General features: G+C 34.9%; 2 protein-coding genes across 13 annotated transcripts in view; one reads left to right on the top strand and one right to left on the bottom strand.

Annotated features, from left to right (window-relative positions):
• ACOX1 (acyl-CoA oxidase 1) overlaps positions 1-26,547 on the bottom strand; it is a 73,974-nt gene that overhangs the window by 2,177 nt on the left and 45,250 nt on the right. For 6 of the 9 annotated variants that reach the window (XM_074135747.1, XM_074135752.1, XM_074135754.1 and 3 more), the window contains 13 exons: positions 21,067-21,201; positions 11,705-11,837; positions 9,496-9,661; positions 7,313-7,481; positions 6,376-6,499; positions 3,452-3,571; positions 3,234-3,358; positions 2,617-2,780; positions 2,353-2,515; positions 1,611-1,801; positions 1,136-1,285; positions 958-1,066; positions 714-860 (listed from right to left, as the gene is read on the bottom strand). In XM_074135747.1, coding sequence (XP_073991848.1) covers positions 714-860; positions 958-1,066; positions 1,136-1,285; positions 1,611-1,801; positions 2,353-2,515; positions 2,617-2,780; positions 3,234-3,358; positions 3,452-3,571; positions 6,376-6,499; positions 7,313-7,481; positions 9,496-9,661; positions 11,705-11,837; positions 21,067-21,129 — 1,824 coding nt within the window. In that variant the 5' untranslated portion in view covers positions 21,130-21,201. Of the gene's footprint in view, positions 1-713; positions 861-957; positions 1,067-1,135; positions 1,286-1,610; positions 1,802-2,352; positions 2,516-2,616; positions 2,781-3,233; positions 3,359-3,451; positions 3,572-6,375; positions 6,500-7,312; positions 7,482-9,495; positions 9,662-11,704; positions 11,838-21,066; positions 21,202-22,724; positions 22,852-26,547 lie in introns of all 9 variants that reach the window. The other 3 variants (XM_074135750.1, XM_074135749.1, XM_074135755.1) reach the window with 1 other exon arrangement.
• yki (Transcriptional coactivator yki) overlaps positions 12,273-26,547 on the top strand; it is a 63,570-nt gene continuing 49,295 nt past the window's right edge. For all 4 annotated transcript variants that reach the window (XM_074135760.1, XM_074135759.1, XM_074135758.1 and 1 more), the window contains exon 1: positions 12,273-12,901. In XM_074135760.1, coding sequence (XP_073991861.1) covers positions 12,438-12,901 — 464 coding nt within the window. In that variant the 5' untranslated portion in view covers positions 12,273-12,437. The remainder of the gene's footprint in view (positions 12,902-26,547) is intronic.

Raw genomic sequence — 26,547 nt, 5'->3', positions numbered from 1 at the left:
TACCCTTAACATATAAAGTTGATTTTTTATATAACATTCTCGCTAGCTCACTTGTTGATAGTTTACTTTTACTTTATAATCTATACTTGACGCCAAAAACATTTCTGCACGGACGTATGTACTCCTTTTGCTGACGATACACGGACACGAACTAATGCGGTACACATTGCGGAAGGTTATACTATGTAATGGTTACAATCACGTGACAACAAACCTAATCGTACTCTTTTTTCAAATAGTGGGTACATGATAGAATAATATTAGCCACTAATAAATGATTATGGTACAAATTACAAATTTTAAATATAAGATTTGGAAAAATATGTACCAAAATATTTGCAAATAAGGTCACAAGTTTTTAGGACCAATAACCAGTGACAATGATCACAGGTTTCAAGTTTTATTTTAAATTGTACTTTATTTAAATTAATAAATAAATTATTTATAACAGCTACTTTTTTTTACTGGACTTTATCACAAATTTTTCTCACTTTTCCAACCCCTGTACATTCAAAATGTCACGGACGCTGTCAAAACACCTAAAATTTGGCAGCCCTACTCTAATGTGCTCTTATTTCAGCGAGAAGTGCAATTGTACTAATAGTATAATGTTCGGAAGTAAGACTATGAATCTTTCAATCTAAAGAATTGTAGCGTTGAGAAACCTGTTCTGAGGTTTCCGAACAGTTTTCTATCATTCCGAAAGAACTTACCATTAGGAAATGTCCTAACTTCTTAAGTAGAAAGTAAACACCGTACAACTCGCACAGCTGGGTTAGAACTGTCTTCATTGCTGGAGATATTTGGGAAGTTTTCACTTCTTCGTAGAAACAATCAACCAAGAATGAACGACAATGAGCCTTTTTTGGGAGAAAGAGAAAATTTCCAAACATTAGTCTTGGTATTCATTGACAACTAATGGGAATATAAAGAGCTATTTCCACTTTTAATACACACCTCTGCACACTGTACAAGCAGATTTGAACAGGAATTCCATACATGTTCCTGCTGTTTCCCTGTGACCACAATAAGTCGATCTACCTTTGCTGTAGTGTCCTTTATCAGTCTGCAGAACAAGAATGTGATCAATGGAAAAGTAATTTAAAAATAAAAGGATATAATCATTTCAACTCACCCATAAGCTACTTGTCTGAAGGTTCTCTGCAAACATTCCATATTATTCTGCCAAGTAGATCGGTTGGAAAGATTAGAATCGATCATATAGTTGGTCATCGATGTCAATGAAGTGCCAGCTTTTGCCTGGTGCCAAGCTTTCATGAGATATCTGTCAATTCAGTGGAAAAAGAAGTATGTTATTAGGATTCAAGCTTTAAAAAAATTTTAAATTAAAAAACTTCAAGTTAAAAGCTATTTTTAATGATCTGAGATTACAGAACAATTGATCAGACATCCCTCTAAAGTGCTAGTTTTGCATACTGTAATGGTGTTGCACCTACATGATAATAATAAGGTTCCCACTTCTAAATCTGAAGAAAAGTTGTCTGACTGAAAATTCCAGTTTTTCAGAATGGATATTTTTTTTTTTAAATTAAATATTGAAGAAAACTTTGAGAATAGCAATAAGAAAAGACCATATTTGTTTTCCTTACCTAGACGTCTGCAATAGCATAACTGTATTCTCGCCTTCGTAAGTTTCTGCGGCCGTAGCAAGCCCATAAGTTAGAGGGAAACTACTGCAGGTCATATAGCCATGACCTCCAGTCGCTTTTCTACATTCTTCAATGCCCTGAGCAGCATCTGACGTGCATACAGCTTTCAAACAGCAGGAGATTGCGTGCAACTGTACATAAAATTATCAATTTCTAATATTGGACTAGGACTGAATAGATACAAGGAAATTTCAATTTATAAAACATAGTACCAGTTAAATTAGCCTGAATTTAATTGTGGAATTCCTTACTATCATAAATTGAAAGTATCTAGAACAACCATTACATTTGAAACTATATTATATAACTTTTCGGCGAGTGTCCCCTTGGACAATTGTCCACAATGCTTGCAATTGCAAGCCTCCTTACTGGCCGCCGTAGACTTTTTCTATTTTTCTATATGTGTTGTCAACGGATAGGCATTTTATATTCAGGAAAAAGCAACACTAAGCCTGATGCCGTGAACTTCCAAAGCTTTAGAGTATTAACAGTGTACGTCTTATTGAAGAACAATATTTGATGGTTCCAAGCTCTAAACATCTATTAACTCAAACTGAAAACGGTACTGTTAACGTATAATATACCTCACTACGTCAAAAAACGATCATTTGCCTGAATTGTCTAGCCAACCCCCAAAGAATCTGTATATAATGATTTTTTTTTTTAAAAAAAAAAACTTTACCTCAGGTAACCGTTCAAGATCTCCTTGCTCCAGTTCAGAAGTGATAGCATTGTATATATTCCACAGCCATCTTGAAGCAAATATCATCACCAAGGCAGAAGCAATATGAGGAAACAGTTTGTACTGTTGGGTTTTATACTCTATAATTAGAGGTTCCGGTTCGCTGATGAAAAACAAGTAAAAATAAATATAAATATAACATTAATTGTAGTTGCAAACAAATAAAAATTAATACATTTCATGATTTTCAATAAATAGATTTACCCAGGTACAATCTCAGATTGTCTTCGCACTGCACTGTATCTAGTAGCTATGGTGACTGCTTTGGCTAGATAACAGGCTGCAATTCCTTTAACAAGGGCTACTCGGACAAAGATCATTGTACCGTAGGTGAGTTTGTCACTGGGTGATTTCATATAACTTCCATCCTAGGAAGAAAAATATTCATAATTTAAAAAAAAAAAAACAATCCAGCGTGGAACCGTTAAATATAACAATTTTTAAATGCCAACTTTGAAATAAATGAATACATTTTTATGTCTGCAACAAATTTTAATAAAATTAGTCGATCAAAAATGGCTAGAAGATTTTATTTAATCTTGGTACACTAATTGCAAAAGCACGACGATATCTTCAAACATACTTGCCCAAATACTTTGCACTTTCGAAGAAGAATTACTGATTTTATTTTAGAAATCCTAAATAATAATCTTTATTCCGAGATAATTTATTAAAGTAGTTTGTGTGCAGTGAACCTACAGGTTTGTTACCGTTTTCGGAAGGACTTAAACCATGTATTGCTTGATGTAAACTTAATTTCGAAAATTTAACCTCAAGAGCTTAAAGAGAAAAGAATACAGAAAGGAAAATGAACGTATTACCTTCAATACTTTAGAATTCTTCATAAGCATGTTCTCTCTAGGTATTCGTACATGTTCAAATCCAAGATAACCTTGATTTGTTCCGTTCATACCTAGTTTACAACCTATTTCTCCAATTTTAACACCTAGAATAAATAAATTAATAAACATTAAAAGAACGATAATCTCAAAATAAGTAACATAATAAAATAACCTTTTATTCGTTTTAAATTACTAACCTGGCAATGGCATATGAGATTCTTCGTCTCTCAATTGTACGATAAACGGATGTATACCATGGCATACACCTTTAGTGTACAGTTGTGCCACAACTATGGCATAGTTAGCCGTTTGTCCCACTGTGAACAGAAAAAGTAGAATGTTATTCGCAGTAGGGAAAGGACACCTTAAGAAAGAAGTTAGCCTGATTCACTGTTTGGTACCTAAACTTCACTATCTTTCCTGTTTTTTTTTTTTCCAGAAGAATCAAGTTTCCGTGGAATTTTAATAACTTCTACGAGTTGAGAAAGGTATTCCCTATTTTTTGATGCCTCACAAGGAATATACCTGCATGTTGGCAATGAGTGGTAGGTTTATTATCTTATATTCCCCATTTTGATCGAAAATTTCTTTAAGAGTAAAGAACTTTTTTCTTTCTTTTTTTATCACATCCTGAGGATGGACTAATGTAGGAATGGACTAGAGGATGTAAAATGTATTTTTTTTTTGAAGTAGAACAGATTTTTGGGAAGATAACAATCAGTAATTTTCGCCGTCATGCAGATTCGTTCCCCTTTCTTTAATTGATCATAATAACGTCCATGAATCAAGTATCAGGATTGATTTCTGTCCAAATCAGCAAAATTTTGTAATGTAAGCATGAGATTGAAAATTCGTTGCTATTGAAGCTTTACATTGAATTTTTTTTTAATCATATAATATAATGACAATTAATAACCTAAACAAACATTACTTCGCAGTAAAAGTACTTGAAAATCGCTAAATCATAAACGTAAGCTGTTAGATAATCAAAACAAATGAAAAACAACATGATTCTCCAAAATACCAATGACAAACAGATATAGTTGACTCATTTCAATTTATTCACTTATTTTAATAAGCTTTTAATCAAATTAATCTCGAATAGTACAAAGGTTGATTTCGATTTTATTAATTTTTTTTTGTTTTTGTTTAACACATATTTATCATCATAACTGGATCAATGTAATGACATACTTTTCATAAATGTTTAATAATAGATTCTATTTAAATAAATAATTTTTTAAACAATTAATAATTTACAAACCAATTCTGCTATTATTTTTCTAAATTAAATTTTGAATACACTGTAATTCCTTTTTCCTTTTTTAGTTTCATATACATAATATTATTTTCTTATAATATATACATTACTTTGATTTTGTTTTAATGATGAAACTGTTTGTTTTATCGGTATTATCAGTAAAAAAATAAATAAATACATGAATAGACATAAATTATCAAATCCTTCATAATAATGGCCTCCTTTACGAGGGTCGTTTGAAAAGTCCGTGCAAAAATAAAAACTACTTAATTTTTGGGGGTAAACCTTTTTTATTTTTCAACATAGTCTCCTTTTAGGCTTATACACTTCGTCCAACGCTGCTCTAGTTTGTTGATCCCTTCCGAATAATAGGATTTGTCCAAGTCTGAAAAATAGCCATTCGTTTCTGCAATCACCTCCTCGTTTGAATAAAATCTTTTTCCCGCCAGCCATTTCTTCATATTGGGGAACAAATAGTAAGTCCGAGGGAGCCAAGTCTGGAGAATAGGGGGGGATGTGAAACGAGTTGGAACCCTATTTCCATTAATTTTACGACCACAACTGCTGAGGTGTGAGCTGGTGCGTTGTCGTGATGGAAAAGGACTTTTTTGGTGGGCCAATCGTGGGCGTTTTTCTTGCAGCTCGGTTTTCAAACGGTCCAATAACGATGAATAATATGCACCTGTAATAGTTTTACCCTTTTCCACATAGTCGATGAGGATTATTCCTTGCGAATCCCAAAAGACAGTCGCCATAATCTTTCCGGCCGAAGGAACGGTCTTCGCCTTTTTTTGGCGCAGATTCCCCCTTGGTAATCCATTGTTTAGATTGTTCTTTGGTCTCAGGAGTGTAGTGATGTATCCATGTTTCATCCACAGTGACGAAACGACGCTTAAAGTCATGCGGATTCTTCTGGAACAGCTGCAAACCTTCCTTGCAACACTTCACACGATTTCGTTTTTGGTCAAGCGTGAGAAAATCACTCGACTTCCTCGATTCAAACGAATGCCAAACACAAAGAAATAGACCGATCTGGCTGAAACTTGGTGTGTGTTCTTCCAAGAGATGCTACTAACTAAACATAACCTCGATACGCGCCAGTAGTGCTATCTCTCTGACTTTGCACGGACTTTTCAAACGACCCTCGTATTACTAATTTTTTCGTTGAAGATGGTCAACAGATAATGTCTGATTGTTTTAATAATACGCAAGTCATTCTAGGACTGACACTGCCGTTACTGAAGAGAAATACTCGGTGTGTGCTTTAGCTCTTCGTCGTGGTACTCTTAGGACGACTGCACTTAAGAAAACAATAGGTCATAATTTTGTACAATTTACTGAATTGTCACATTAGAATAAGAGGGTTCATAGTCACATACAAACGCCGACATTTTTACAGGAAGCTAGCCTACACCCATCTCTCCAAGAACAGCTCATGGAGAGTAAGGAAACCTGACAAAGCACATTGGTACGGAGTATCATTTCCTAACTGAATCAGCTAAGACTTATTTATTCAAGAAGGCCGTAAAAGGTTTCTGCGAAATCAGTCTAATTAAAAAAATAGACTGCGAATATCCACAGACGCTCCTGTGCTAAAATTATCTGGTTCTTGCGAGGAAATTACAAAATCTCGATTCAAATACAATGATGTGAGCAATTAAATAAGGTTCAGAAAATTACGTTCTTCCTAGATCCTGGCGATAAAATTTCCCTTTTTTCAATCTAAATGTTTCAAGTTGGATTTCCAAATTTTTGATTTTCTAAATTTCCAACACATTTAACGAAAAAAATTTTGATTTTCTTCATCAGCAAAACAGATATTACAAAAAACCAAATCAAAAATTCTAATTGTTTACTTACATCCTCCGGGCCACCATTTGTACGATGTAAGAGTAGGACTGTGCAGAACAAACTCTTCAGTACTTGGATCATAAGTGGCTGTGGTTTCAAGACCTCTGATAAATGTGCCATGTCCTAGTTCAGTCTGAAATCAATAGTAATTTTTATTTATATTTGTATAAGGATTTAATTACACTTCAAGTCGCTATAAGAACATATTCCATTAAGCACTAACTGCAAGAAATTGTCTCCCTCTCTCTGAAGTAAGTGCGGCTTAAAACAGTTGTTCTTCTTCTAATGATAAAACGTAAATGCATCTAAGCGCCGAAGAAACTGAACCGTTTAATGATGAGTTTGTCAAAAAATGTACTCTTACAAATATTTTAAAGTGGTATGATATAGTGGCTTGTGTCCAAATACAATTACTAAAATTAAAGGAATTGTGACTAGGTTTTCAACTTACATTTGAATGAATAAGCAAGAAATTGAACAAATGTTTCCTTAGCAAACTGCTAAAAAGTGAAGGCACAAGTCATCGTACTGAGATGATTATTTCTATTTAAGAACTCACTGAGGACTGTACAAGAACTTACCCATCACGTACAGGTCAGCAAGAATGGTTATTTCTTTTGCTGTATTTAAAGGAATTGGGTAAACAAAAGAGAGGAAGGGAGTCTTCAGTCAAGAAAAAAACAGGAGCCCAAATAGTTGTTGCCGCATCGAACTTCAGGATGGCGACAAGATTTTCTGCAGAACTATCTTCAATGCCAGGGGTAGGTGATATCTCGCTCAATTATTGTCGTGGCCGAACATTCATAGGCTAAGAGGGGTTATTAACATGATTTTTGAAAATAAAAATGAACATTTCATTTCCTTTAAATCCCTATTTCCCATAGGTTGGAACAGCTGTACCAAAATAATGTTTTAAAAATATACAAACTAACAAAAACAACTAAACCTGTGCATAAGTTCCCATAATTTCACAATTCCATGCTCGTCCAATCCAATATGCTTGTTGTTCGATATTCCCTTGGCCCATCAACGTTGGAAGAAACATAACGTAGTGAAGGGCAAATGGCATGCCATCTTTTAGTACAGCCGAGCCCAATAACCCGCCAAGTACCGCTCTGTAATCAAATAATGAAGTAATAACTTTAGATGAAAATAAATTAAAGATTTTTTTTTTTTTTTTTTTTTGGCATTGGCTTCCGCCATACAGCCAGCATCGTCTAGGTGCTTATCACTAGAATATCACTCACTCTCCATTCTTACCTACAAATACATTCGCTTCACTCATTCATCCCTCTACTATATACTGCTATTTACATAAACTACTGCTAATGGATGGAGCAGCACTCTGTGCTCCTGCCATGCTTATAGCTTAACCAAAATTAAAATCACGTAATCCTTCTCTAAGCATTTTCTTCCATTCATTCTAATTCGGCTATAGCTTTTAAATACATTCATATTTCATTGCTAGCTCTGCTATCGACTTAAGCACATAAATGTTGGTGGAGAATATAATGTCTTCGTAGCGAAATGGTGCATCTAAATACCTGTATATATCGTCAAACATTCGTTTCCTTTCTACCACATAACGTGGACATATCCATTATTACATGTTTGAAATCCTCCTCCTCATTGCAATCTACGCAAAGAGAAGAGGACCTTTTGTTGATCCTGTGTAGATACGATCCGCACACCGCGTGGTTCGCTCTCAGCCTGCTTATTGTCGTAACAACCCATTTATTAGTGACAGTTCCCTTAAACCATGGTTGTCTAGGTAACTGATCTGCCATAGTTTTATAGAATCTAACTTTATCACCATTATTGTAATCTGTCTGCCATTTTTGTAGTGCTGCTTTTGCAATTATACCCTTGATATCGGTGTGTGGTAATTTATAATTAGCCATTTCCCCACTATTGGTGGCTTCCTTTGCAAGAGTATCAACAATTTCATTCTCTTTTATACCACAATGACCCCTTACCCACAAAAAATTAATGCAGACTCCCTTCTCTTTAAAAATGGCAATAGTTTCTACAATCTCTGCAATAATGTGATTCATTCTTGTAGACTAGTTGTGTATATGTGATAATTTACACAACGCACTCTGGCTGTCACTAATAATGGTATATTTTTTCTCCGACAACGAATAAATATATTTTAAAGCCGTTAAAATAGCAATTAGCTCCGCTGTATAGATGGACGCCTCATCTTCTAATTTAATTATCGTAAAATAGTTCCGAACCGGATCATACACAGCACTTCCGACTTTATTATTGATTTTGGACCCATCTGTAAATAAACGATATGAGCCCGGATAATGGGAAGAAATGTAATCTTCGAAGGCCGCGGTTCTCATTAATTAAAGATAAAAATGTTAAAATCAAATGAAAAAAAAAAAAAACACTAATAAATGCCCATCAAGCCCTTGACTATAGACAGTGCTTTCTAGTTACAGGCAACATTGACCGTCATCGGACTGACGGTAAGCTAGTAAGATGCACTTGGTAAAGCCTTCACTTGAAATGATAAATAAAAAGTGCACATTGCTTTGACGAGCTATTAATTGACAAATATCGTAACAGAATTGGCAACTTATTGCTCAATAAGTATACACTAGAGGACTGTAGACCAATCCCCCCAGATCTCTGGAAAAATACAGATCAGAAGTAAAACTTCTACACCGCAAGTTAGATGAGGTAAAGACACTTATGGCGGCTACAGCTGACAGACACTCTTTACAAGGTTACCAATTAACACTTACTAAGGTTTCAATTCCCTGCATTAAGCGTCGCCTTCACTAGATATGTTTGTCAGGTTATTTACTGAATGACCCTCGTACAAGGATAATGGAAGATTTTAATTTTAATTTCCTTAATGACTTCCATTAGAAAGCAATTCTTTTCAAAATGACTTTGCACCTTTTGTAACATATCCAACTGTTTACTTAGGATTGCTTAATACTATTTATATAAATAAACTGACCTTGAGTAATTCTATCCATTATAAAAGAAAAAAATATTTGTGAAAAGGAAATCTGCTGCTTACATTAATGCTAATTTATTTTTATTTTTCTTGCATTGTAAATTATAATAAAACAATTAATATTTTTTTTAAAGAAAATGCAAACATCTTACTGATATAGATCAATTGTTCCTCCAGTGTTTTTCACTTCTGTCCAGTCATTTATTTTCTTGATCATTAAACATGATTTCCTTACAGCATCTTCGTATCGTTCAACATAGCTGAGATATTCAGGTGGTACTTTTTCATTAAATATAGGATCTCGAACAAAGAAGTCGACTACAAAAGAAAAAGTACAGAAAACATAAATTTAGACACATAAATTGTTAATACTTCATATTTCTCACACTTCTGGGATTAATAAGTATACGATTTTTGTCTAAAATTTTCGATATTAAGTTGTTATTAGAAGTACAAGTATTGTGTAATATTCTGAGTTAAAGGACTTCCAAAAATGAGAAACAGACACCACTTTCTCTTTCCTCAAATTTTTCAAGTGAAATTTCATTTTCAACAAACTCAGCATTTTTAGCTGAACAATTAAAAAGTACATCTGTCAATGAATTGTAGAAAAATTTTGTAGAATGAATTTCTATAAAAATCACTTTGGAGGTAAAAACAGCTTTTTGAGCAAAACAGTAAATTTACTGAAAATCGATGGAACCATTTAAGGGAATCAGAATTGATCAGAAGTTTAAAGTGCCTTTATTATGCCACTTTCTCATAAATTAACCATCTAAGTCGGCTGCAGAGAAAGAGAAAGAGAGAGAGGAAATGTTTGCAACTGTTTAGGTTTGGCGAACCATTACTAAACCAATCTCTTAATAGACGCTTGCAAATCAGATTTTACAAAAAGTACCGTGTACAACATTTCATACTTTCACAATATATTTATTCAGCCCATATAGATAATAAAATTACGTAAAACAAACAAATTATTACATTTGATAACCATTTGCTAATTAGAAAATCAAAACATTTATCTGAATTGAAATACTTTACCCTCCATGCCTTTGATTTGCACATAAAATCAAGAATATTTTCCTAAATGAGATAATTGACTCCAAAGAATCCCAAATTCCATCCATAAGCAACAAGTTAATAAAGAAACTATTATCATTAATAACAACAAAAAAAGAAGATTTCGGTTTAGCCACGTAATGCGAATGATGGAAGGGAAATGGGCAAAGAGATTTTACTACTCTGTGTCGGTAGGAAGAAGAAAGAGAAGACTTACTCGTTAAGTAATGATACAAGGGAACGGAGGAGGCGATGATGATCAGCGGGACTTAAGATGGTAATTCAGCTTCATCCATTACATATTATTTAAAATTTTACCTTGGTTACAGATGAAGTTAGTTTCGACAAGAGTTTCTTTAGTAATTAACAAAATGGACGCTAGTAAATCGAAGTTAACAAAACAAGAACAAGCAAAATTACCAGAAGAGCTGCATGAACAGTTAGTTGAAAAGTGAAACATACTTTACAAGTGGTATAATGAAATGGGAGTAACGAAAGTCACCCCTTTTTTCCAAATACTTAAGCACTGTTTGTTAAGTTGGTGCCCGAAGGGCGAATCATCATATCTCAACTCGATTCAGCAATTCTAAGTAGAATTCTTGTACTTCTGGAGGAATAAAAAAATCTATTTAGCAAACAGAAACGTACCAAATATTCAACTTCACCATGATAAAGAAGAGAGATGAAAGACCATACATTTGCATCAGAATACCCTAAAAACCAATGAAACACAGAATTTCTTCCACACACTACAATTCAAAGTATGATCTAAGGGCTCATTTATTGCAGTATTATCAAAACTTTACGAAGCAAATAAAATTTACAGTAGGTTACATTAAAAACTTACCTTCAAAGAACCTTCAACTGAATAACTAACATAGTGATGGGTTGAACTTACTTTTTGACAAGTAAACAACACCCAAAAAAAAAAGACTTTGCAACCCCTATTTTACAGCTTAACCCTTCTAATATGTAATTAGTTTGTTTTTCAATTTGGAGGTGAGTTCACAATTATGCGAATTAAATTTACATGAAATATGTAATATTCGGGAATAACGTAGCTTTTCACTTAACAACAAGCACTTCTCAATAACCTTTTCCTTACCTATTATAACCTTCTTGAGCTTATAATATAAATATTTACATACTTATAAGTTCAAATCAACTGGCGAGAAAAAATGTAAACAAATGTCTCTGCACTTATTCAAGTGACACACAGATATGTTAATTCTCTGTGTCACTTTGTTTCAAATAACTGGACATACATAAAATTTTAGCATTATTAAAAATAATATTAATTACCTAGTTCACGTCTTTCTTCAGTTTTATCAGCACCACCATCTATAAGATTTGTCAGTTCTTCTGGGTTAAATGTACCTTTATCCCGTTCTCTTTGTAAATCTTCATTCACTTTCTTCTGCACCATGTTTACTTCCTGAGTTATGTTTTTTTAGAGGAATTACATTAAAAACACATTCACATTGAATTGAAAATAATTATTTTAAAAAGTTAACCTATCATTAAAGAAAAACACGGAATGTTAGGGGTTAGTAGTTCTGCACTGGGTATCCGCCCGAGGAATCACTCAATTGTACGAAATATCTCTCCGCGTGAGGTTACTTAAAAACTGGTGGTGGTATGTTTTTTGTAGAATAAGGAGGAAATCTTGAATCCATTGGTAGGGTCTGTTATTATCTAGGAATGACGACATGTTCGTCCCAGCTGGTGGCGCCACCTGCACTCATTCAAGATTCAACTATTTGCCACTGTGAATGGTGCTGCCACCTGCCTTTTTAAAAAAAACCACAAGGGAGTGGCATAGGCGCATGCGCAATTGCAACAAGTGAACTTCCTGTCCGCTCTTGAAGGATCCACTTTTGAGTAGTAACTGTAACGTCAACAATGTGTGTTTAGTGCAGAGGTGGTCCCGTAATCCCCTAGGTTTTTTTTATTTTTTTTTTATATATATACATAATTAATTTCCCCCTTAAACAATTTTAAATTAGTACTTTTTTTTAAATAGAATATAATAATAATGGCGGGAAATCCGGACGTAGAGTTTAAGAGTAGCCTGGTCGTTAGGATAGATCAAGATTCGGATTCAGAATTACAAGCACTATTCGACAGCGTATTAAAACCAGGTTCGAAAAGACCACTGCAAGTGCCGTTACGTATGAGAAAGTTACCGGACAGTTTCTTCAATCCTCCATCCACCGGCTCTAAATCACCCTCAGTTTCGTCGATCTCGCACAGCCGGGAAAATTCAGCAGATTCTGCGTTCGGTAATGCTACGACAACGGTCACTGGACTGCAAGTGAATCATCCTAGGGCGCATAGTTCACCAGCATCTTTGCAACAGACTTACGCTTCGGCCCAACAAACACAACCGCAGCATCTTAAACAGAGATCCTACGATATAACGGCACTGGATGAACTCGGCCCGTTGCCTCCAGGTTGGGAACAAGCTCGCACTTCTGAAGGCCAGGTTTATTTCCTTAAGTAAGTTTTTTTTTTCTTCTTCTTTTTACACATCTTGTCACTATTACTTTATAATTGATTAAAGGTCCAAAGTATATTAACCTCCCCATTACAGTTTAGGGTATTACCTAGCATTAATATATCGTCTTATTACGTCACAGAAACTAGTGGGTGTCTGAAATAAAAGAGATCTGGCAACACTGCCCACATCCCTACTCTAAACCATCTCATCACTTAGCTTTTGAAGGTTGTTTTTTTTATTTATTTATTTTGTGGTCTGCTTCGTCCACTTCTGTACTTATACGCGCCTTTTAATTAAAAAAAAAGAAAAAAAGAATAAAATAAAACACAAAAATTGAAAGAAAAGTGGGAGATCTCTAAAAGAGAAATGAAAGACCTAACAGGTAGACAAGTATGGGCAACAGGTAGGTATCGTATTTAAAAAAAAATAATAATAAAAACTGAAAAGCAAATCTTGGCACTACCTGTTCAGGTAAATCTGTTGGGTACCCTCAAGGTTGTATTCAAACCGTAATTCTATTAATTTATAACATTTAAGTATATATTAAAACTTGACTCAAGAATGGTTTTTCTTTTTAAAAAAACTACATTATCCACAACATATTAAGCACACACAAGAATAGCGGATAATGTTTCTAAGCTCACCGAAGCGGATGCTAAAAAAAACGAGGCCTTTCAAGGAATACTAACTTCCGGTTCAAGTGAAAATTCTTCAAAACTCGAAAATTTCAGAAAAAGATTTAATTCTCACTATATTACACAGATATTGAGTAAAATTCCGTGAAAGATATATAAGAAGATAGCCTATCTCCTTAATAAGTTTGGATGATGACACAGCCAGGTGAACGCGAGGTTATTAGCGATTTAGCCTCCAAGGAGGTTTCGAAGAGAGAAGTATGTACTGCTGTTGGATTATGCGAGTTCACCGGGGATGGTGTGGATACTTAACGGAGTATCAGTGACTGTCCGATAGATTTTTGATTGGAGATTTTATATCACGTTTAAGTTAAATGATGTGATTAGTCCCTAAGTGCAGACAGAAACGAGGGAGAACAGTAGTTTCGATCATTTACTACCTACTACAGGATAGGGAGTCATTCCGGTAAACTAGAGGGGATATTTTACTTTTTTTAAAAGAATGAAAAAAATAAAATAAAGGAGTGAGTTTTGTTTTCATAATCCAGAACCCTCCAGAATATGAGTCAAGCCTGAAGGGGATGAAGTAACTGGATCGTTATTCCTGAAAGAGAAGTGCAGTATCTTGGGGCGAAGAAGTGCAGAAGGTTGTACTTGGACAACTTGAAAGGAAGGTCAACCATAATTAATAGTATGGGTGTCTTCCTTTACAGGATCCAAGAAACAACTCAAGTTGTGGTTAGGAAGTGTCGCAAAACCCAGCTGCATTACGGCCTAGAGTAAATACTGTAATTACTTCCAGAGTGGTCAGTTTTGTGGGCGTCGATGGAAATTGTAATCAGGGCGAACATAATCTGATTGCTGGTGCTAGCAGTTTTGGAGGATGCGATATTGTGGTGTTTGGAGAGGGTCCAGCTGCTTAAAGGCCCCAATATTGCTGATGATAGGCCAACTTATCTTCCATGAGTTTGAGTGAGAGAGAACCAATGAATTTGGACCGGATGTCTTACAAAAGAAAAAAGAAAGAAAGCTCTACTTACAATCCGTTGAGCTTCCGGTTCTAAGTTTGTCTTTTTGCCGGAAATGCGACCGTACAGAATTTATTTCTCATTTTTTCGAGAACAGTTCTGGATTTTCACTATTTTCCCACCTAAATGCTTCAAATTTTATTCGAAAGCCTTTCTCAGGAAATTAAATTTTGGGACAATGGTGATGTTGAAGCTTTTTCTTTTTAGAAAGCCTTTTCAGTGTAAAGTACGCTGATTTCCGATTTATACCTGATGTTAGCGTTTTGAGGATCCGGTCTGCGATTTATATTAATTTGTATAAAAGTCGGTATTTGTTAGTCTGTCTGTCTGGAAGTATTATCTATCATAGCTTGAAGAAGAGTGTTCAATTATTTCGTTTAGGAATTATCATTGAATCGGACAATAATCTTGTCGAAATCAGCCACAAATAGAGGTCCCACTTTGCGTCTTCATTTCTTTCTATTGAAAACGTTTTACCCACAGCTTACATCTATAGCTATAAAACGTTTACTTGACATATTTTTCAAAGAAAATTCAGACAACAGCACTTCTGAGAGAGGGAGATATTAATCTTTTCCTCTAACGTGCCAAATGCGGTACAATTTACGACCACAATACTCGTATCAAATTAAATGTAAACATACTTCAAATTTTAAGCATATAGGTTGAATGGAAATAGCCATTTTCCGTGATTTATTGATTTTTCACTTGATGTTCACATTGTTCAAGTCTTTAACTTTATTTGAGAACGTTTTCAAAACCAAAAACTTCAATTCAAGGCATTTCAAGGAGAGGGAAGTGTTGGACTTGAGTGTTAAGCCAATTTAATGTACTGAAATTACTGGGTTTCACCTCTCCACTGGGTTCATCACAGCTGTTTTTATGTTTTATTACGAAGACAACCCAGTGAATTAGTCCCCGCCTTTCCCTCAGATGAATAGTAACCCATTTGGAATACCCAATTTATAAATAAACCCAGTTTGGAGTTGAAGTGGAGGGGCACAGATAGTTTAGCAGTGAAAGTTACTATGGCCGAGGTTAAGCCTTTAAAAAAAAAAATATTTACTCTTTTTTTAAAAATATTTTTAGTTAAAAGTGGCCGGATTGTGATTTTAAAATGATGGCCCGGCGCCGGATCTCCAATCTCTTATAGGGTCACCCCTTCCACTTCGATGCCTTCGCCGCCGACGGTGTCGTCAGTGCGAGTTGTATCGCTCTCATGCCAGAAAGATCTAATGCCAACAAAGTCTCCTCACCTATACTCCTCTCTCTCTCTTGCCATATAATCTACAGAGATGTGACAAATTTCTCCCTGATTCAGAATGTTTGGTAACACGATGTCGCATCCAACCGCCAGAAACCATTAAAAATAATTTTTTAAGCTATCGATCTTTATATTCTTAGGCTAAATTTTTCTGTTTTTAAGCTGTTGATGCCTTATTTATTATTTTTTGGAGAATAACTGTTTACCAGTTCTAGAAACTGTCCACGAGCTTCAAAGCAGTACACCCTAAAATAAAAAATATAGCACGATTCCAACATTTCCCTTCATTAAGAGAAAGAGAAATACAAAAATGCCTACAACGCAAACTAGTTTATATTATTCTTTTATTTCTCGTTTTGTTAATAATAGCATTTTCGAATCTACGGTTCCGACGATCGAGTACTTAGATGCATACAACTTATTTGAGAATTAAAGTGAATTGCTAAAAATGCCGAGTATAATGATAAACAAAAAAAAAATGGCCCGATAAGAAGTTCGAATTTCCCCCCAAAAAATGTTTTTTTAGGTATTTGCGGTTCTCGGTGTTAGATAGATAGATTAAACTATGGCGGCCTCAAGGCCTACGCCACTGCAACCCCTTTGGATCTATTGTGGCTCTCCTCACTTTAAAGCTTCACCCTCCAGATCCCGTCCTTTTAATCAGACTCTTGATGCTGGAGAGTAAAGCTCTCACAGGCCTTGGTTATTTTCCTCCCCGAGAAGTAACATCCTCGGTGTTACTCAGAAGGCATAAGGCCTTTATACTTAGTACGTTAAGTACTTAGTACCTTTATACTAAATTATTATTTCCCCCCCCCAAATTTACTGACACAGAAATTTTATTTTATAAATTTAGGAATAGGTACGTATAGGCTTCTAAAGCACTATTTCACGGGGATGTGTACGGTAATACTTCATCTTAGCAATATTTATCAGATTATATGAAAATCATTAGAAGTTTGAATCTCTTAAACTTCTTTTGAAGCTTTCGTTTGCTCATTGTTTGTAATCTTATAGGATTCAAGATTGGCGAGGATTCGGTAAAAATAAAAAAAAAATAAAAAACTCGTCTTCTTGCCAACGTTTCGACAAATATATTGTCCTCTTCAGGGCCTGAGTAAACTGATTTTCTGTGTTACTGAATTGTTTGTATTTGTAATATCCTGGCCCTGCTTGAGGACGATATATTAGTCGAAACTTTGACAAGAAGACGAGTTTGTTTCTTTATTTGGACCGATTCCTCGCCAATCTTCAATCCTAAGTTTAACAATTTACGGTCACGAAACCTATATATTCTTGTTTGTAATATTTTAAAAAAACTTAACAGTAAATAGTGCTGGTTTCTTAACCATCTTTTGTATGGCTGTTTACACCAATCGGTTAAGAAATAATTTTTAATAAACTAAAAACAAAAATTTGTGAAATTTTGATGTTGATAAAAGCAAGAGTGAGACAGAGGAGTGGGAGAATAAATGTTTATACTAGCCATAATGTAGAATTATAAGTAGGTAGCGGATTTATTGGCCAGTGCGCTCTGGTGGTAATGGTGCAAAGTTTATAGCACTGTGTACAGCTAGTTTGGGTATAAATCACATGTCGCATTTTATTTTAATAACACTCTTTAACTTTTTTGTTTATTTTTTGGTTTATTTGTTTGTGGTCGCCATTTGCTCTTTTGCAGATCTGCTAGCGTTCATTTTCTTTTTATTACGCTAAAGTCAAGCTATTACATTCTACACAGAACCACATATTACGGTGGTAATAATCTACATTTTCAAGCTCCCCATATCTCTCTCTTAGCTATTTAGAATAGCCTTCCGAGATGTAAAAAAAAAACTCTCGCCAACTACCTTAATTCTTTCTCCTTCTCGCAATAATTACTGCAATATTTAACCATGTGCATTTTATATATATATTTATATTTGTAAATGTTCGTTTTTTGCATAAATCACTTTGTAATGTCTTCCGTTTCTTTGAAGGGATATGTGATTATTGTAGATTTACGGTCATATAGCAGTAAATTTATTAGCAGAACAGCAGATGTAGTTCCTAAGATGATTTAACGAGTCTTGTACGTACTTCTATTAAATATTTTTATAGAAGGAAGTATTCTGGGTTATAACCTTTGCGAAATATTAAATTTGAACACGGCAATTTTTCTATTTTTGGACACTTACTAACAGACTAATTTGATAATTGGCCACACTATATCTAGCCAAAACATTTCAGTGATAAAGAGCTTCATTCCAACTAGAACTGGATGTAAAACTACGGTAGATCTAGCACTTTGGTTGAAACTTCTTTAGTTATATTGATTTGAGAACGGTTTAGGGCAGGGGTCGGCAACCTATTTTAAGTAGAGAGCCATTTCTCCTTAAATAATTTTAATAAATCTTACCAAGAGCCGCAAGGATGGTAGTGTGAACAACTCTGTAGATCATTTGTACTCACAAATTATGATTTTATGATATTCAATAACATTTAAATGTTTTATATATTTATTTTTACATATTTCGAAGTAAATATACAAATAAATAGTAACTAATCCTGTATTTGAATGTACGAGTAAATGGTGGCAGTCTTTTTATAATTACGTACTGTATTTTAATATAATTCTATTCAATTTCAAACCAAATCACATTTAAAGTTCTTTTTGAAAAAATATCTTTACTTTAATAAATGAAATTTGCCCTTTTTTTGCAATAAAATTGAAATATACAATTTATTTTGGGGTAGATTAGATTAGATTAAATTAGGGCGGCCTCAAGGCCTACGCCACTGCGACCCCTTTGGATCTATTGTGGCTTCCCGACCTTAGAGCTCACCCTCCAGACCCGTCCGTTTAATTAGACTCTTAATTCCGGAGAGTGACTCCTGGGTAAAGCTCTCAGGCCTTGGTTTTTCCTCCCCGAGAAGTAACATCCTTAGCCATACAAGCCCCTCACACTGACACAACACGTGCAGTGCAGTTTCCTCTTCTTCCTGGCAGAACCTACAAAGACTCTCATCTGCCAGGCCCATGCAATGCATGTGTTTCCTGAGTCTGCAGTGGCCAGTTAATAAGACTACAATTATCCTTATAGCCCCCCCGGCCTTGACGGATTACTTCTGCAGTCAGCCTCGGCGAATAGCCTCTTATTTTGGGGTAGGCTGAAGAGCCACAAAATTTGAATGAAAGAGCTGCGGGTTGCCGATCCCTGGTTTAGGGAGATGTGTGATGTTGCACTATCTTGCAAGTAAACATGTACTTCTTTAACAGAAGTCTTTTGGGCATAAATTCCAAGTTTTCTTAAAAATTGATGACGTAAACTGCGTAAAAAATAGAAAATCGTTGTAATGATTATCATTTTCCACTCTGTTTATCCCTTATTTACCTTTTTAATGAAGAAATTACGTGATTGATTGATTGAGAAAATGGTTAGTTTTAATAATTTATCCGATATATTTTTGTCACGTACATAATGTTAATGAGTAGATAAGAAAATAAATTGTTGGAAAATTAAATAATGGCGAAAACAACAATAATACAAGAAAAACGTGTCAACAAAGGAACTAATAACATTTGTATTTAAATAAATAATTGCTGTACAATCTGTGATGGGGACGTGCTGTATCGCTGTCAAGGTGATTGTGTTTTGAAAATTTATTTGGGGTTCACGGGAGCCAATTGCGTCATTAAGTTTCTCGTCAGAATCAACCTACCGCAAGTGTTATTTTATTGAATCCGGGATCCAAGAAGATTCTAGATATTTGAGAAAAGGTTGGAAAACCACTGATGCTAATCTTAAGCATCTCTTAAGGTGCACACCACTGCGGAAATTCGGTTAACAGAACATGATATTCCACAAAAGACTCTTTTTCTCTTCAGATTTACGAGGTTTAGTGTTTTTATAGTAAAAAGCAGGATTTCAGAGTGATTGTTGTGGGGATATCTTGAGAAGTGTTTATCAATCACAGAAGCAGCCTAGCAGCAGAAGCAGTAGTAAAGGTAGCGCTGTAGGAGCAGATCCTGGGGCTGCAGGTATACATGGTGGGAGGTAGTTCACACAGGATCAGTGCACTGACGTGGGAAAGGTACCTATTTCCAAGGCCACACACACCACCGCTCATCGTGTCGCCGTGTCTTTGTCGCTCCATCTTATTCCACAGCTTACTTCCACCAGTATTTCTCTCTCTCTCTCTTTCTAAACTCTTCTTCAACTCCAAAGTTCTTCTTATAAGCTCTCACTTCCAAGAACACCTCGGCTATCTTCACACACACACACTCCAATCTACTTGTCTTTGTTCCCACCTTTGAGATCTATTCTTCAACATCTCCTCTCTCTCATTGGCCGTGTATTCTCTACGATAAGTTTGTCCTCTCGAGTCTTCCTCCTTTAGCTCTTTGTCTACACTTCACTCATCGTGTATCTCTCCTTATTTTCGACTATTTCTTTCTTAATAACAAAGTCATTTTTCCCACTTCCAAACTAACAAACAAAAATGAAAAAAGAACAAGTGTAGGACAAAGACTAAAACTAGGAAAAACCATATGTTTTTGTGTGTGTAACCTTCTGTTTATTTCTTTGTACAGTGTCGAATTCTGGGAAAATTCTCTCTTATTTCCCTTGAAAATTTTCCTTGTAATTTGTCTAATATTGTTACTGTTGTTGTTGTTTTGTTTAAACCAAAATATATTCTGTAAATTGGGACTAAACAAAAAGCCTTGGAAAAGTATTTATAATTAAAGTTAAAGACATTCAGTGTGTGTACGTGATATTTACAGAAAAGTTATTGGTACCATTTTCTAGAAATCCCTGGAAACGATGGTACCAAATATGTTGCATAATCCATTTACATGGATTGCGTAACAGTAAATTGTTATGATTTCAAAGAATTTTGTAATATTGACAAGTTTGGACATGTTAAAACTTACAGGATTCCTTTGGGTTTATTGTACTCCCTAAAGTAATGAGTATACAAAATTGCGGGGACCGTATTTGTCGTTAAGTATTTAAGAAAATTCTGTCTAAACCCTTTCACTAGGTACACTGGTCCCTTCACTTTTAGCCCTTGAAAAATCTGTTCAAATTCATTATTGTCTAGGTTTTGCTTAGTTTTCTAGTGTATTCACCCATAATGAGGAGTCAACACCTAATTTGGCCCTTACAGGAAAAAAAAAAGCCTATAATTTTCCTGACTTTGCCTTAAATCAAATCAGCAAATAAGTAAAATCTAAAACAGTAATGCCTTTTTACCAGTTTATCGGACTTTCCTGCATCTTCAGGGGAATATTTCCTTAGTTTAGGTGTAAAACTCATGGTTTTGTGCGCTCAGTATTTTCTAATTCAAAGCCTTTCTCCAAGAATTGTTCCGTCACACTTCCATCATTACTAAAAACAATTAAACAATTTACTTAGTTAAATAAAGAATGTCAATTAATGTTAATTAATTGTAAAAACCATACAATTATATATTATTATTTGTTAAAATTAATAATATAAATGATTAACTCAAATTACACCTTCTCATTGTATACATTAATGCGCAAATGACCTATGAAATAGTTATAAGCTTTTTAATAAAATCAAATAACTGTAAATAGATTCAGTTAATTTGATTACAACTTATATTAATTGTGGTTAATTGCTTCATTTTATAAAAAGTTTTATTAATTTAATTAGGTGCAATCAATTTTTTCATCTACATTTCTTTTTCCCCACTTCTTGTAAGAGTCGTAACGCCAAGAGACTGCTAAGTTTTTACAAGAAATTAAGTCTCTTGGTTGTGGAAAAATAATTAGCACGTGCTTATAGTGAGTGTTTGTACTGGAAAATTTTAAAATCAATAAGCTCGTACATTGTGTTCCGTTTTGGGTATTACTGACGCTTGCGTAAAACCGGAAATACGACATCCCCTCTTTTACAATACGTACATTTTTTGAACTCAATTCTAACTCGGAACTAATACAAAGAGTGCTGATATTTTTTTTTTTTTTTTGGTAAATATATTTGAGAATATTAAACGAATGTCTGGTTTTCGTGATCATCTGACAAAGGAAAGAGTTTAATAAATCTAATCGAAGAAGAACGAAATTCACTTATTACTGGTATATCAGTGGATAATATTATAAATATTTCACTGATTGGAGTAAGATAATTACTTATTAAATTGATAAGAAAAAACTATATCATTATCAATGTGGTTTAGAGATTTCGACTTCACCTACGTTTCCATGCAGGTACACGGTGTTTGACTCTTGCTGTCAAATCGAAATCTTACACCAAACTAAACTATTCTGTTAAACTATTTACTATAACCATTTATTTGATGGATGAACGTCAAAAAGTAGTTAGTACAATAAACAAGCGTGCTAAAATCTAGAATATATTTTAAATACTTGCAAACTTGACGGATAATAGGTTAATAGGTTTTACCTAAAAGTAAACACAGATAACTTAGCCAGTAAAGTTTACTATCAGTAGAGAAATTTGTAATTAATAAGAGAAATTCATATGTGCACATGCGGCTTTTTTTCCCCCTCCATTTTTACGAAGACTCCAAGACAAATTAAAGCATAAGAGAAATTAAGACTAAACTGTATGTGCTAAGTTGAAGGTAAGAGTAAGGAGTTAGGCTGAAGTGGTTAGGTTACATTCTGAGTAGACGGTTATCTTATCTTGGAGGTGAATCAGCACTATTTCTCACATTATCGCTTCTCTTCAGCGCGTTTATTAAATAAAGAAAAATATGAATAATAAATACAATTATTTCTACCTTTATTCCGCTAATTTATTATATTTATATTATTTATTTATTTTATATAATATTTTGAATTATGATTTATATTTAGGTATATTGTTATATTTATTTATGTATATTATATATACAAAAAATAGCTTTTTTTTATAGATACCTAAATGGGGTAAAGGAAATATTACAATCGCATCGAAATTCCTACAGTGGCTTCTTCACAAAAATTATCAGTTTTAAAAGTGCCTTTTGAGTCTAAGAACCTTGGTTTTAGAAAAATGCCAGTAAGTCTGTGAACAAAATATTTTCATCAATATTAAAGACTTTCTTGGAACTCCCACACTAGACTTAAAAGAACAGAACTAAACAGACGCTATCGACTACTTAAAAGACTCTTAGACGACAGATCAAAACTCTCTCTGGACAACAAAAGACTGATTTATACTTCTATTTTATAAAACCCATCTGGGCGTATGGAATAGGAGCTGTGGGGTTCAACCAAACGCTCCAATCTCCACAGGATTCAATCTCTTCAATCTAAAATACTTCGAACTATTGTACACGCTACTGACTATACACACTGTGACCTTAACATTCCTTTTGTCGCACAAGTCGCTGAAAACACGATACAGAAAACTACACTTCAACCTGCAATCTCATATAAATACTCTAGCTCAAAATCTTTCTTCTAGAACTCTTCCTGATAACCCGGGGACAAGACGTCTTAAAAGACAGTGGTGGCCTCGTGATCTCCTCTCCAGTGAAGAGAGTGACTAAACATCTAATATTTGGGAGCGTTACCACTGGGTAACTTCTCCACTCGTTACTTATCATTTGTTACTCGGTTATCCCTGTTACTTCTAGCGCTAACGCGCTGATTGTAGCATAAATAAACGCAAAAAAAAATCATCAATATTATGAGAAGTAAGAGAAAGTGTGGACACTCACAAGACTGCCAGCCATGTTTTTATTTCTCTTCACTTTAGGAGAAAATCTACCTATACTCTCTTCTCGCAGAGGTACCCTCTAATCGTATTCCAGGGGGGACATTTTTGGTAGTTAAAGTTGTCGATTAATCATAGCCATCAGACAAAATGTAAAATATCCTGGGAGTTACGGTGGTTATAAAGACAGGACTCAGAGGTTATTCTTTGGGAAAACTTTCTTAAAATTGTGAGCAGTAAGAGAAAATTGGGGAAAAAAGTGATAAATTAACTCATGGTGGCATTAAGCTTATCACTCTCTGACCGAAGCTAGCAAACACTCCGCCTTAAAGCATGGTTCCGCAAGAAAGCGTCGATACAAAGCTTTTTCTGTTCAAAGTACGTATTGAAAATTTTGTAAACATGTTTTGAACACTGTAAGAAGTCTGTAATTTTTTCCTTCTTTTGGACCTCTAATTTTCTCTTGTTTTTAAGTAAGATTAAGTTGTGCAATGGCTTGGAAAAACAATGTGAAAACACTTTCGGCTAGTTCTAATTTGCTCACTTTGCTCAAGCAAATTTACTCACTACCTTCTTCGCTAGAGTGTATTGTTCGACACTGTATTTTAGCTCTCTGGTGCGTGCTCAAGTTCGCGGGCAAACTATACAGGAAGTCGGGTGTAATTAGAGGTGTTGTTTGATCAGCTTTTAACCGGAAGAAAAGAATCCTATGGAGGTAAATGGAATGAAGTATCAATTAGGCAGGTTACGAAGCGGACATCTTGCATTGTGTTGTGACGTGTTGATGACGTTCTTGTGTTGTCATTGAAACGTACATGCAACAATTGGTGCGTAACCAGTTACACTTGAAACAAGATGCCGCACGCCAATATCTCAAGTACTACCAATTATATTGCATTACTTTCATTATTAATTAATTTCAGCTAATTACAATCAAAAACTAATTATCAGCGTGTATATTTTAATACGGTTTGCTAAGTATAAATTGCTACCAAAAAATACTAAATTTAAAAAAAAAAATGGTTAGGTTGGCAGTACTGGATATTTTCTAATTTATCCTGTCGAAGCAGGCATGTTTATCGTATTCTTAACCGGTTTCGGATTTTCGTCCATCGTTAGAGGTGAATTAATTAGTTTGGTTTAGAGATTTCGATTTCACTTGTTTTTTTCCGTCTTGCACTACACTTTCTAAAGAAAACTGTGGTAACCGAAAGTGCATTTTAATTAACAGATCTTCTGGGAGTTATTAGCGATTTTGACCTTTATCATGTTTGAACATGTATAACATTGAAGTCAAACCATTTTATGCAAAAAATTTCAAGAAAATTTAATTTTACTTAAAATGCGGTGTAAGTTCACAGCATAGGTTTCCATTTTGTTCTTGAACAGATTCCCCCCGGCCGCTTGGCCCCCCGACGTACGAACACAATATATATCACACACACACACATATTCAGACATCACGGCTTCTATTTTAACACAGGAAATACCCCTCCCTGTTTGCGGTCACGCACTACTACCGTCGCAGCCTTCTCTATCTCTTAGCTACTGTCGTCTCATCTTTTTAATCTTGCTCTACTAGAGACAGTGCTCTCTGTCCCATCTCCTCCAGCATAGAACCCTCTCGTTACTCCTTCCTCCCGAAATAAAGGTTCCATTATTAGTTTCACACTTCTACCCCTGTACGTGTTTGTTTACATTCTTGGATTCTTTTCTTTCTTTTTTTGTATTCTCTTAATTTACCGTCTTATTTTAGATATTCTCCCACTCTGGGGTAATTGTTTTGTAGTTTGTTGAGTCTAGGATGAGTTTTGGGACACTGGTAATGCCACTTTCCCTGATTGCTATAAGTGGCGACATTATATTAAATTAAATTTTAAATTCCGTTTTTTCAACATCGTCCCGCAAGACCTTAACACCTGCAACTTGCAGGCTGCAAGGGATCCTTAATTTTTTGTACTCTATCCTAGTATTAGTTACCGGAAGTACTGCGATTAAGATTCTGGTCTGATCATAGATAATTAAATAAATAAATAATAATAATAATTAAACTGGATTGTACAAATTTGCATGCGTGCGTATGGTCGGTCAGCTAACACTCAAGCAAAACAAGAGCGCCAAGATCTGAGGCGATATTTCGATTCAATGACACCAGAGGTCATTACTTTGAGATTAACTCGAACTTAATATTCAGCAGCGTAGTGCAGTACATTTTTTGCTTTAGGCAAGGTGATTCTCCAACAATTCGCAGTGACGCAAGCGGAAAGCGCGAAATATGTCGATTTAATACCAACGGAAATTTAACTTCCGGATCATGTGCGTTATTCTTTGAAATAATAATAATAAAAAAAGAAAAACACTTCTATAGTAATTAGTGCTGCGTAGGTGTTTGGCGTCTTTCTCTGTGTCTGGCTTTCCACTCTCGAGATTATCCTTTATTGCTCTCGAACAGAGGCGCTTGGCGGATACGAGAGAGCGCCGGGGCCAAAACATTGCACTGGGTAGTGGGGCGGCGCGTGCGACCAGGTGAGCCTATTTCCGCCCACTCTGGCGGCCGTCGCTAGAAATAGTGCCGTCAGGTCTATGGCTCCTTCGCACATCCACTCCTCACAGCTAGACTAGTTCCGCTTCCTTTCACATCTCTTTCCTCTTTTCTGTACGTCTTCTCTTAGATTTCCTTTTATTTAAAGAATTACGTATACTTACTGAAAGTTATAGGTAATTAACTTCCATCAATGCTGGTAGTTTATTTTAAGCGAGCGAATTTCGAAATTTGGTGATCAATATACGTTTTTAGTGACTTTGAACCCAAAACTTCCAGTTTTTAGAAAACGCTCTGTGTGTTAGTTTTGTGGTGAAACACTTCAGAACTCTATAAGCTAAAAACTTATTTCGTTTAAGTGTCTACCGGACTTGGATTTCGACAGAGGATTTTAACTGCAAACTTTTTCTCTTATTTTGGAAACTTAGTCTTTTGAGGATGTATCTATTATTCAGATACTTTTTAATTTTTGAATAAATTGACTTAACAGGCTTTCGCTT

This window comes from Rhodnius prolixus, unplaced genomic scaffold (genome assembly GCF_049639745.1).
Source record: "Rhodnius prolixus isolate KJV_2025 unplaced genomic scaffold, Rpr scaffold_5, whole genome shotgun sequence".
In the NCBI taxonomy this organism is placed as follows: domain Eukaryota; kingdom Metazoa; phylum Arthropoda; class Insecta; order Hemiptera; family Reduviidae; genus Rhodnius; species Rhodnius prolixus.
This window is presented reverse-complemented; position numbering and strand designations above follow the sequence as displayed.